At 39.6% G+C, this 12,207-nt stretch overlaps 1 protein-coding gene across 1 annotated transcript; it reads left to right on the top strand.

The window, feature by feature from the left end:
- Positions 1-581: 581 nt before the first annotated feature.
- Positions 582-11,073, top strand: LOC103465866 (pituitary tumor-transforming gene 1 protein-interacting protein). The gene is made up of 7 exons (XM_008411052.3): positions 582-815; positions 1,700-1,746; positions 3,660-3,768; positions 5,452-5,557; positions 6,733-6,798; positions 8,993-9,039; positions 10,452-11,073. The coding sequence occupies exons 1-7, from the start codon at positions 695-697 to the stop codon at positions 10,499-10,501; spliced, it is 546 nt and encodes a 181-aa protein (XP_008409274.1). The 5' UTR covers positions 582-694; the 3' UTR covers positions 10,502-11,073.
- The last annotated feature ends 1,134 nt before the right edge of the window (positions 11,074-12,207 follow it).

The following is a 12,207-nucleotide window of genomic DNA, read 5'->3' as shown; positions in this document are numbered from 1 at the left end:
GAATGCCAAAATTATGAGAAAAAAAAGCAAGACCTTCGAATACTCGATCAAACATACCTTCTCCCGTAGAGGGAGGCTGAACGCAACAACCCTCTACACGGTGCTGAAGTTGGACTCTGATTCGATGCTTCCTACTCAGGAATTATTCTCTGCGCTTTAAGAGAATTTAGACCTCTTTAATATTCTCTACTTGAAAATGTTACATTTATTGGACTGGTCAAACACTGGCTGGACTATTTTACAGAACTTTCTAAAAGCACAACTTCCAATCCAGACAGCTATTTTAGAAACACAATAATTGTTATTTATATGTATTTTGTATCAAACAACATTTAAACAAGGTCATAGAAACCCGAACAGTGTGTAAGTTGTGTTAAATAAATCTAGCTCTGACTAGTCAGTCTTGCAAGTTTTCAGGATGGATCTAAAAACGAATCAATCTTTATATACAAAGGTGTTTACCAAACCAAATGAACTATCTTGAAAGTAGCATCAGTGTATTTTACATATGGATTAGGTGTAATGCTGAAAAGCGGTCCCTTTGCTCTCGCCCAGATTCGGAAGCTAACGTCAGTGTCGTCAATTCAGGAAGTGACGTAGTCCAAGTAAACAGAAACGGTAGAGACTAGCCACAGTCGTTCACTGTCAACCAGCGGATAATCAAGTGCCCAGTCGTCTGGTTATTCCGTTCATTATGTCCATGTTACTACCGGGCAGAGCTACTATGACCTTTTCTGTGTTGTCTGTTGTTGGGCTGCTGCTTGTTAGCTTTGCTAGCCAGGGCAAATGCCAAACAACTGCACCGCCACCACCCCGTAAGCTTCGACTTTTTCTTTCTAAAGTTAACTTTTACGTGCTGAATTTTTATTGCATGTTTATGAAAGCTTAACTTCAGTTTGCTGACGTTTCAGAGCAAATGAACTTTAGATATTTAGCTGGATTTTGAAGCTACGCCATAGCTGAATGGTGTGTGCGCGTGCGTGTGTGTACACATTGGTAGTCTGTTTCTGACCTCAAAAAGGCTTTCTTTTGTTTGGCCTAAAACTTCGTTTTGTGTTTTAGCTCTATTGCTTGCTGTTTTTCTTCCAGAAGCTTTCAGGTGATTCAGTGACCTTGTGGTCTTTGAAGGATTACTTCACACTCTTCACTCCGGGTTGTAACTAAATAGTAGTATTTCTTTGTGAAAGTCATTTTTTGATGAAATACTGCGTTTTTCTGACGCATTCTTCTTACTGATGCTGCCTATAGATGTGGCGAAATCTGTTCTCTGTCCCACATTGTGGGATTTTCCAATAACTGTGTTTATGAATTTATAATACTTCCACTTCTGGAGCTATAAAGGTCACGGAAAAGATCAATTCAGCTTATTAAGATAAAGGAATCATAATAATTAACCTTGTTAATAAAATCAGTTCATGCCAATATAGAACCAACTGGGTCAAAGTCTTTGTCAGATGTATTCTTCTGTACTGCAGTTCGAATTATTTCTTTTGATTAGATTAATACTATGTTAGCAATGTAAATTGCAATTTACTGTTTTAATTTTATTGTTTTTTATTGTTTTAACATAAATGTATTTCTTCTTTTTGGCTTTTTTTAAATCACATTTCAGCTTATCCCTTCACTTTTGAGCATTCACACTGAATATTTGCTGTAAATGACATTTTTCTCGTCAGGTTTATTTTTCATCTCTTTTCAGCATGTTCCATCAACAAGAACTGTGACAGCTGCGTTCCTCACGCTAAGGTGGGTCAAAAGATTTTATTGCTGCTGTAAATCCAGACCTTTGCCTGCATAATTTTTCCACTTCTGTCATAAATGATGGTTTTACTGACCTTTGATCTTTCTCTTAAAATAATATCTTATCCTTAATGGTTTCGATAGCATGAAATATTTTAAATATGTTTTCTAGATTTATTGAAAGTTTGGGTTTTCACCACCAATAATGATGCTGATTTTTTTTCTTACAATAATTCAATAAAACATGTAGTTTTCTGTTTATGTCTTAGTCTTTGCTTAGCCAAATAATCAGCTTGTTGTCATAGTAACATTTCCTTATGAAGAGTTTGCACCACTCTGGTGTGTCATGTTCCACTTGTCTCTGGTGTATCTGACTTTTTCTCTTATTCTTATAGAAGATAACATTGAGTAGGCCTGTCGCGATAAACGATAAATCAATTAATCGGACTATAAAAAAAACCTATCGATCATTTTAATTATCGTCTTTATCGTCTCTTCCTGCCTTTTTTTCTTTCTGTTGATGACGCTGAATGAAAAGGGCTCAGCTCTGGTGCTCTCCACTGACCCTCCCTTCCTCATTTCCTTAGTCTAATGTCCAGCGCACATTATACGAGTTGCCGGCCCATTTTCAAACCCTGAGAGACACATTAGCCGACAGAAATCCTAGGTATAACGGTTCGATCGGGTTCGTAGTGCCGTGTGGTGTCCAGCCACATGGGCACAAAATAACGGCAGCAAGTCCAGTTAACTAATTTTAAAATCAGGCATTAATCAATGCTTTACTCGAATCTACCTGTGATGCATTTGGCTATAGAGTCAGCGTAAAGTCCTAGCTGAATGAAAATAATTATAACCTATTTATGTTACGTTAACGAAGAACAGCTGAAAACCTGCGGGGTTCATCAACTGCAGTAGCAATTTGGCTCCAGCTCCTCCCCTTGTCATTTCTATATTTTTTGCACGAAACGTTAAATAAATATAAATGTTGTTTCCACATATCATCTCCGGTTGCGCCGTGTCAGCTGTTTGGGATTCCCCTCCGTAATTTCCCCTCAGAAAGCAGGAGGAGAATCCGCGCTTTCGGATTGGCTACCTGTCACATTCAGCGTTAAGCTCCCAGTCGGGGAAAACCCCCGATTTAGATCGGAGCGGCCACGACAATCTACCGTAACCCACCACACACTGCAGGATGATCGGTTAGATCGGCCAAGATCTCAGGTTGTCATAAGGGGAAAATAGGGGTAAAAAATGGTGTAGTGTGAACTTTTGCATTAGGTAGTCGGATGTGCCGGTTTTCTCTATTTAAATCTAGAGATTACTGAAGGGCAATACAGACTTCATAATCTGCACTCTTGGTTGAATGCAGTATTTATTTCCACTTTGGCTTTATGTTGCTTAGTTTTTATTCAAGTACGTTTTTTGTTAATGGAGACTGAGAATCCTTTTTATTTTTGATTTTGGTAGTTTTGTTTATTTAGTTTATCAGTTCCAGTGTTACGTGTTATTTTGAAAATAAATATCAGGAAATCGCATGTATTAGTCATTTCCATTAAATCAGTGTCAAAAGGTCTTGAAACAATATTATCATTTATCGCAATAATTTCTTTAGACAATCGTCCAGCAAAATGTGTTATCGTGACAGGCCTACATAGAAGATTATTTCTTCTATGTTTGATGGATAATAGAGATTAGTATGTACTTAAAATGTAATTCTGTTACTTTATTTTTCTATTGTTTTTATTTTTTAGTGGGTATTTGACTCTAATTATGTAAATAAAGAGCTCTGATCAAACCATAATAACCCAGAATAACCTCCTGCTGGTTAACAGGTCCTTATTGTTTTAACATAACTCAGTAGACAGTGAGTGAACTGTAATAAATGAAACTTATGGGTCTGATGTTTTCATGTTGTTCCACAGTGTCTCTGGTGTTTTGCCACCAACAACTGCACAGATTACCCCGTGACCTGGCTGTTGCCCCCAGCATCGCTGTGCCCGCTGTCCCAGGCCCGGTGGGGGGTGTGCTGGTGTGAGTTGGTCTTGTTGCGCTCTCTGTTTGCTTTTGACTTTCAGAGAAACTCAGACTGCCTTCTCGGGGAAGAGGAAGTTTCTCTTATAGTTTGATTAAATTTAAGGTGGAATTACTTATTGCTATGATTTAAACGAAGCAAAACCCCAAAAATAGACATGCCTGTTTAAAACAAGGCAAATTCAAGGTTTCCCTTCTTTGTTTTTGTTTCCAGGCCTCAGCAGTTGAGTGACATGTTTCAGTCAGAACTTTCTCTTCCTCTAACTGTGAATTGTTTCACCATCTCTGACATATCTGTTGGCTCTATATCTTCCCCTAACTGCAGTCTACATGCTTCCTCTTTATTTGTTTTAAAAAGTCCAACCCAGCTGCTTTATAGTTGAAACCTAGTGCAGATTGGGGGTTCCCCGTGTTCACTGAACTGAAGAGAGAAACGTCATCAGTTAAGTGTTTAGAACCTTTCCAACACACAGACATGTTTTCCCTCAGTCCATCTAAGTAAGACATTTAGAGCCACAAATATTACCCGAGCTTTTGAAAAAAAAAAAACGTCTCCCAATTTTGTATCAATATATATGACAGAAAATCTGTTGTCATTTTTAAAGTGCACCCATTTTATTCCTATTTTTATTTTAGTATTAAAAAAAAACATGAAACTTTTACAAAAAGATGTCTACATTTCCTTATATGGGATGTTGATCTTTGGACATGGTAACCAGCTTATTAGCAAGAAAAATAGGTCTAAATAAATTTACTGTCATCCTATTGTGTAAATCAAATGTAATCATTAAACAATCTAAAAAATAGATAAACCTTCCATTTGTTATTCATAAAACTTCAGTTGGTTTTTTATCATTTTTTTTCAGAGTTTTTCAGAGTCATTGTGGGAGGTCACTTGTGACTGGAATAAATGCTATCAGTATGTTTCCATAAGGTTAAGCTTGAGTTAGCGCAGATTTATCTTCCTGACTAACAGAGACGTTAGATTAAACACAGGTGTGTCTGCAAGTTGGCTGCATGAGGACTATGTAGCCAAATTGTTTTCTAGCATGACTGCTACTGAAGTCCAATGATCTGTTCTGACTTCACACTTCTGTTCAAGACGAGAACTGATGTGTGTGATTCACACCCCACCAACTGGGTCTCCGTCCGTGTTTTCAGACACACAGCAACTGATATTTTGTGAAATTGACTTTAGACTCTGCCAGACTTGTTCATTATTTTATCACTACTTCCTTATCTAGTGGTTATATTAGTATAGCTTTTATTATACACTTCAAAAATATTTCATATTTAAACTTGTTTATTTCTGACTCACTTTTAGGACTTAATGTGAACCATGACACTCCACAATGGCGCGATTTGTTTCAGTCTAATGTTGACTTTGTGTTTCCTGTAGTCTTGTGTTCAGCTACTGGTTAGGCTGCGGGGTCTGGGGACAATATGAAGTAATTATAGTCTCCACCTGATCAGAGGCCCTTCTGAACTCTGCGTTTCATTGGAAACTGAAACTTAGAGTTTCACTTTAGTGGGAAAAACCTGCGGTGTTGTGGATAAACCAGCAGGTGGAGCTGGAGCCAAACGTGTTGAGTGTGCTGCAGGATGTTTAATCTCTTGCTGAACCTTCAGGAGCTTTTGAACAGGAAAATGTTTTGTGCTAGCTTATTTGTGTTTGTGTTTCAGTGAACTTTGAAGCGCTGATCATCGCCCTGGCAGTGGTGGCCGGAACCATCCTGATCAGCATCAGCATCTGCTGCTGCTGCTGCTGCTGCAGGAGCCGAAACTCAAGGTGAGGTCACATGACTGCATCATACTGTAATAGCACAAAAGGTCAAGATTCAAGCGTTATTGTATCAAAACATCAACAGAACAAGCAGACTGGTCACTTCAACAAGACCAACTTGTGATGTTTCTTGTTTTTTCAGCACGTAAAACAAGCTTGAGATTTTAGCTGGAGATATAATAAATAATTAAAGGTTAGTCTCAATAAACTAACCCAACCACACATTATTTATACAATTATTTCAACGGAAAGAGATTGTCATTTCAAGCCCATATGTTTTGATTTAGCAGGATAGTGAAGACATTATCACACCAGAACAATCTAAAGATCTTATAATAGGATCATGTAGGTATTTAAATGTGGATCATTTCATAAAGATGAATATCTGTGTGGTTGTTTTTTGAAGTTTCTGATTGATGATTCACCAACACCAGCTCATTGATGCAGTTTTACTGTCTACCATGTGAGGCTGTGGGTCAGTTTCGAACACTTTGCCCCAAATACTACTATCTTCTTCTCTGCTCCTGTGCTAAACATGCTTACATGGTTTTTTTTGCAGACGCTGCTGGATTGTTTGCTACTTTCTCGTTGCTTTAATTAAGGAAACAGAATATGATGATACAGTAATTAACTATATTTTTCCAATTTCTGCTAGAAATTACTTTCTGCCTGTCCTTCCTCTCAACTCCCCAAAAATGAGCATCAAAGACAGGTATTTTTCATGGATTCAGGATGGAGATTAATGTTTTGGTGTCGTGACAACAAAGAAGCTCCTACATTCAGTCTCACAAGGTTGAGGCATTCATGAATCTGCAGGAACTAAACCAAATGGGGCTTTTAAATTTGTGTGTGGTGTTCAGTCATTGTGCTGCAGTGAAAATAAAACCATCCCATCAGTCAGTCAGCCGTCTGCTGGCCTGTTAGTCACTGACAGAACTGTTGGTGGGAATCAAACCTTCCTGGAACTCCACTGTCTCACTTCTGCTTCACTTAGATTTTACTTTTATATTTCAATGTGTTCAGCATCTGTAATGATGTAATAATGAAGTTTGGAACCTCCTTATTGTTTCACATTAGAATAAAGTGAGTGAAACTACCCATATAGCTCCAGTAAACTGAAAGCTTTTTGTTATTTATTGAGCTGTGATGTGCAGGGATTCTCATGTTTCTTTCATGTGAAGGCCTGACAGAGAAGAGGAGAGATTTGCCAGGAGGAGAGAGGAGATCAGACAGCGCGCTGAGGAACGGTAAGAACTTCCCTCCAGGCCTCCGTAGAAACATCCGGAGCACATCAGAACAGGCTTCATGTGACGGCTGTCCTGGTCCTGTCAGTACTGATGCTGGGTCAGATCAGTGCTTTTCAACAGAAACTTTAATGATGTCTCAGTTCAGAACTTACAGAGAGCTTAGTGTGGTCTCTTTCCCTCCCTCCCTCATTTTTGTTTATGGAATAAGTTTTGAATTCCCAAGAATATCTTCAAACACAAAGTCGTTATTGTAGAAGTATTATGTGGGTTACAACTGCTACCTTACGTGACTAAAAGGTTTCCAGTTGCAGAGCAGAGAGTTTAAGGAGCTGATGAATCTCAATAAGGGTGTGTTTGTCAGCACAATATTATTCCAACCAGCTCCAGGTAAAACTGAGAGCTTCACACTTGTTTTTTTTTTTCATATTTAAGCTTTAAAAACAATGTGGAGCTTTAGTCGTGTTCAGTTCACATGTAGACCCAGCATCATCTTCTATGTTCTATGTTCAGAAACCAGCAGCTGGTGTCTGGCTCCTACCAGCCCCAGAGGAGTTCAATGTTCCTCCAGTTGGATTGTTTAGTGTCAGCAGCAGCTGCTGGTCATGTGCTCAGAACTAGAGGACTACTTCCTGTCAAGGGCTGTCCTCTGTTAGAGCAGACTCTGAGAAACAGAAGAGTTAGTTCCACTCTGGACTGCAAGAACAAGAGCAAAAAACTATCATACTTCTCAACAACTCAAGTCTTGGTAGATCTGCCCACAGCAACTAATTATTAAAATTTTGTTGCCCTGGGAGACCAACATCTCTGTTGTGGATCAGAGCCTGGTCTTTAAAGAGACAGTGCTGTAATAAGAAGATCTCATCTCTGGATGACCTGTGGAGATGGAGGTCATGCTCTGAAGGACTTCTAACACACTGCTGCTTCCTGGACTCCCTCAAGCTGCAGCCACTTCCATGCAGAACTCTGATGCTGCTGATCAACTCACTATTACTTCCTTCTGTCAAATTTACTTCAAAGCTAAAGTGGCCTGGCCGAACCTTCAGATACGTTCTCATTGAAATTCAGTTTCTGTAATAAAAAATAGTCTAAAACTAAAGTCCAGAGATGGGTGGAACACCAGGCCACCTCAGATGTGTGTCTGGTCCAGCTCCAGTCTGCTCCTCTTCCTGTTTGAAGTTTAACTTCACTTCACTTGAGAAAAACTTTATTAATCCCAGAGGGAAATTAAAAATTATTGTAACTCAGGCAAGTTTCTTCAGAGAGTCCTAGATGCTGCTGACTGTGGCTAGGAAGACTCTCCTGTAACAGTCTGTATTACAGTTGCACCAAAGAAGCCTCTGACTGAAGAAACTGAGGAAGCTTGAGGTTGTTCTCGATGTTGTTCAGTTTCCTTCCATCCCTTTTCTAAAACCACAGCAGCTGTTAGAAAAACATTGACGACCTCAGGAAGCTGCTTCAGTTTGGTTCAGATAACTAAAAGCAAACCTGTGGAGGAGAAAATGGGAGGTTCAGGACTGAAAACTGATGCACATGCCAGGCAGGTTTGACTTTCTTTAATCAATGTATAGGTAAATTGCAAACTCTGGTATTACACCACTCATGGTGGGAGCATTTAGTTTCCCTTTGGGATGAAAAGAAAATATTTCTGAACTGAATTGAAATGAATCCCAAACAGAGTTCACTTTTATAAACTTCATTTTATATGAAATACTTCCAACAATCAGGGCTGTTTTGACCCATTTTTCTAGAGAATTTGTGTTAACTGTTAACCATTGATCATCCTGAGACTGCAAACCTGTAAGACTATCAGCCTTTAGCATAAGGAAGGAACTTCTGAGTTTCACAAACTGCAGCTGAGGTCTGGATCCGACCTTTATCGTGTTCTTCCCTCTACCTCTGCTTTCACTTCCAGCTTGTTGAAGGAAGCCATGTTTATGTGGCAGAAGTACCAGGGCTCACTTCCGTACAAGTCGGTCTATCTGTCTGCCTGTTAATGCACCAAGTTTCTAGAAAACATTATTTCAATCCTTTACTGAGTGTGCAGATGTGGCAGCAGTTTATTCCTCCAGGCTATAGCCCAGCCAGTACAAACAGATGCAGAACAGACCAGTTTATATTTTAGTCAGACATGATTGGTTGAGTCTGTCCTGACAATCAGGATGACCTTTCTGTCTTCTTTGGTTGTCTCCTACAGGAAAGTGGAGAGACAGTCAAGACACGATGAGATCCGGAGAAAGTATGGTACGTATTAATGTTTTAATGTTTCACATTTCCCCACTAACAAAGAACAGAGAGCTCTGTCATTAGTAGCCACAGATGAAACCAGACATTTACATACACTGAATATAGAGACACAAACACAATTTTTCTTTATGACGTCTGAAGGTAAATCAGACCAAATATTACTTGTTTTAGCGTAGTTCAAATGACCAAAATCTTTTCTAATTGTTAAATGCCAGAAAACTTGGAGATAAAATTTTTTAGACTTTTTTTGTAGCTTTACTCAAATTCAAAAGTTTCCAGTTTACTAACTACATTTGCTCAGTATTATTGATATTTGCCTTTATTCTGCCCCCACCAAAATGTTGGGTTAGAGTCTGAGATTCCTGAAGCTGCTGTCTCTGTAGTGAGTCCATTTTGAAACTATGGTGTGATCCAAAGCAACCAGGAATTTTGAAATATAACAGATGATAACGATGGGTCTCCCTGGCGGCTGGGAACGGGACGGTCTCTTTGGGCCCCTCTAAACATGTGCATGTATTTGTAATCATATAGAATCTGTGGTGATTATGCACAATAGGAAATTACATTTGAGTGTGTATTCATTAGAAAAGGCTCTGTGTAACCTAAATACAGTTAAAAGATGAGAACACATGAATTATATACATCAGATCAATATATTGATCCGTTTAAATTAGATGGGTGTAAAAATGCTGGTCCTCAGTGAGAGCTGGGTGTCTGTGTGTGCACTAAGACAGGAGAGTGACTGATGTCCAGGCTGTTTGGCCTCCTGCCTTCATCACTTAGAAGTCAGTCTGGAGAGGAGGACAGTTCCTGTGTCCTAACAGTTCAGCCTCAATTTGTACAGATTATTACAAGGATTGTCAGATTGATGCAGAACGTAGGTTTGTACCAGCGTGTGTGTATGCATATCTGGGTGTGTGAGTGTGTGTATGCGTGTGTGTGTGTGCGCGTGCGTGCGTGTGTGTGTGTGTAAAGTGGCTCAGCTTGGTCATATGACAGTCACAAGCTTCAATATGTTTTATTTACTCCTTTTTTTGACAAAGTATTGGAAAATTATGAAGGTTTCAGGTGTACAGCAATTTTTTCCCAAGCGGTTTACAATCTGAAAAGTGTGGAGTGCACCATTACTGGTCCACTTACAAAAATACATTGTTTGATGACTGCTGTTCCATATTAAACCTAAAATGTCTGAGATCCAAAGGATCAGTTCTAGTAGTAATAATTTAACCTGATAAAACAGTTAAATATTGTAATAATATATTTATGGCTGTAGTCCAGCAGAGCTGTGTCCAGTAAAACTCCATTCCCTGTGTCTACACTGATGAAGGCTTCCTCAGAGATGAGGTAGGAGCATGTATCAGAAGTTGACCTGACTTGACCTCTGGTGTTGTTCTGCTGTCTCTGTGCAGGCCTCATGGGGGACTCGGACCACCCATACAGCAAGTTTGAGAACGAGTGAAGCAGCTGAGCTGGAGGACTGAGCTGCTCTCATGTTTTCACTTTTCACTTAAATCTCTGCCTTTTGTCTCCTGATGCTAACTCTGCAGACCACAGCTGGACACACTCCCCCAGATCCAGGCCCAGCCTCCACTTCCTCTTGTTAATCACAAACCTGGCTGGCTGGCTGGCTGGCTGGCTGACTGGCTGGCTGGCTGGCTGGCTGGCTGGCTGGCTGGCTGGCTGGCTGGCTGGCTGGCTGGCTGGCTGACTGACTGACTGACTGACTGACTGACTGACTGACTGACTGACTGACTGACTGACTGACTGACTGACTGACTGACTGACTGACTGACTGACTGACTGACTGACTGACTGACTGACTGGGTCTGGGAGGATTCTGTTTAATCTTGGATGAATGTGAAGCCTGTTTTTAAATTTTTTCCTAATTTCATGTGTTCAGAAATGTTTTCTCTTTTTACATATCCTACTTTCACATTAGTCTTTTTGCACTTTGTATGTGAAGGAAATTTATAAATTACACAATTATCATCATTGGCGTGTTCACATAAAGAAAGGTTGTGTAAAAAATAAGTGTTTTGAGTTTTTTTTTTCTTTTTGTGACTAGTTAGCACAGTAGAAGTCTGACACTGCTAACCTTCTACTGCCACTTCTCAGTACATTCATTAGCATCATCCAGATCAAATCTGCGTCTGAAAAATGTTGGCATGAATTCTAAAGCTTGCAGTGAGATGAAAAATCTCTATTGATTCACGTTTCAGTTATCATGGCTGATTCCAGGTACAGCTCTGAAAATTTCCATATTGTGGAAAAGTGCAATATTGCTTATAATTTACATTTAGAAATATAAACTCATCAAATAGATTTATAAGACATAGTGTAATATGTTAAGCTTTTATTCTTTGGAAAATTAGAACATTAACAAATTCTTAAAATATTTTTAGCGTCTACATATTATGTAATGTCTGCATTATAACAAAATCAAGGGGAGCCCAACAGAATGACGGTTTCACAGGGAGGACTGAAGACTAGAGGATTTTCCAGCAGGATTTTGCACCTGAACACTGACAAAGGTACTAATACTTGGTTCAGTTTCAGAAAGAAGGAATTTTCAAAGAGGAAACAATTCCAAGGCGTTAAATTTCAATGTCAAATTTCTCGTCATATTTGGAAGATATGACATTTTTATAACAACTAAAAGTAACATAGGTAGTTGATTATTCTATAAAATGCTAATGTGTGCTTGAAAAAGACATGATACTGCTCCCTTAAATCCAGACAGCATTAATGAAACTTGTATTTGTTTGTTGTTCAGCCATTTATATTGTGTGACTTTGTGAGCTCGGCCTCAGCTCCTGGCAGACAAACGGCAGGTTTCCCCACCGGATGGTTAAAAGCCTGGGATGGAGGTAGGTCTGCAGTAGAACACAGAAGCATCAGCCCACCGGCCTCAGCAGACCACTAAAACCCCCGACCCAGAACCAAGAAGGGAGAGATCGTGTGTTATACAGTTGGAGTCACAGTTCGAACCATAGTGTACCACGGAGTGCTTCTGTCTTTAAGAGAGCGTCCTGAAGCCAGGACCTGATGTGTCCCCCTTGGTTGATGTGTGGTTGATGGGGAGCTGTTCCTATGAAAGGAGAGGCTGGCTGCTTGTTAAAGACAGTTAGGGACTGGGGGTTACATGTTCTAGATCTGATCAAGGTG

This window comes from Poecilia reticulata, chromosome 16 (genome assembly GCF_904066995.2).
Source record: "Poecilia reticulata chromosome 16, P_reticulata-male-v2, whole genome shotgun sequence".
Taxonomy (NCBI): domain Eukaryota; kingdom Metazoa; phylum Chordata; class Actinopteri; order Cyprinodontiformes; family Poeciliidae; genus Poecilia; species Poecilia reticulata.
This window is presented reverse-complemented; position numbering and strand designations above follow the sequence as displayed.

Coding starts and splice junctions, on each gene's coding strand:
- LOC103465866 (XM_008411052.3), top strand. CDS start 695: ATGTCCATGTTACTACCGGGCAGAGCTACTATGACCTTTTCTGTGTTG. Junction 816..1,699: donor AACTGCACCGCCACCACCCC/GTAAGCTTCGAC, acceptor ATCTCTTTTCAG/CATGTTCCATCAACAAGAAC. Junction 6,799..8,992: donor AGACAGCGCGCTGAGGAACG/GTAAGAACTTCC, acceptor TGTCTCCTACAG/GAAAGTGGAGAGACAGTCAA.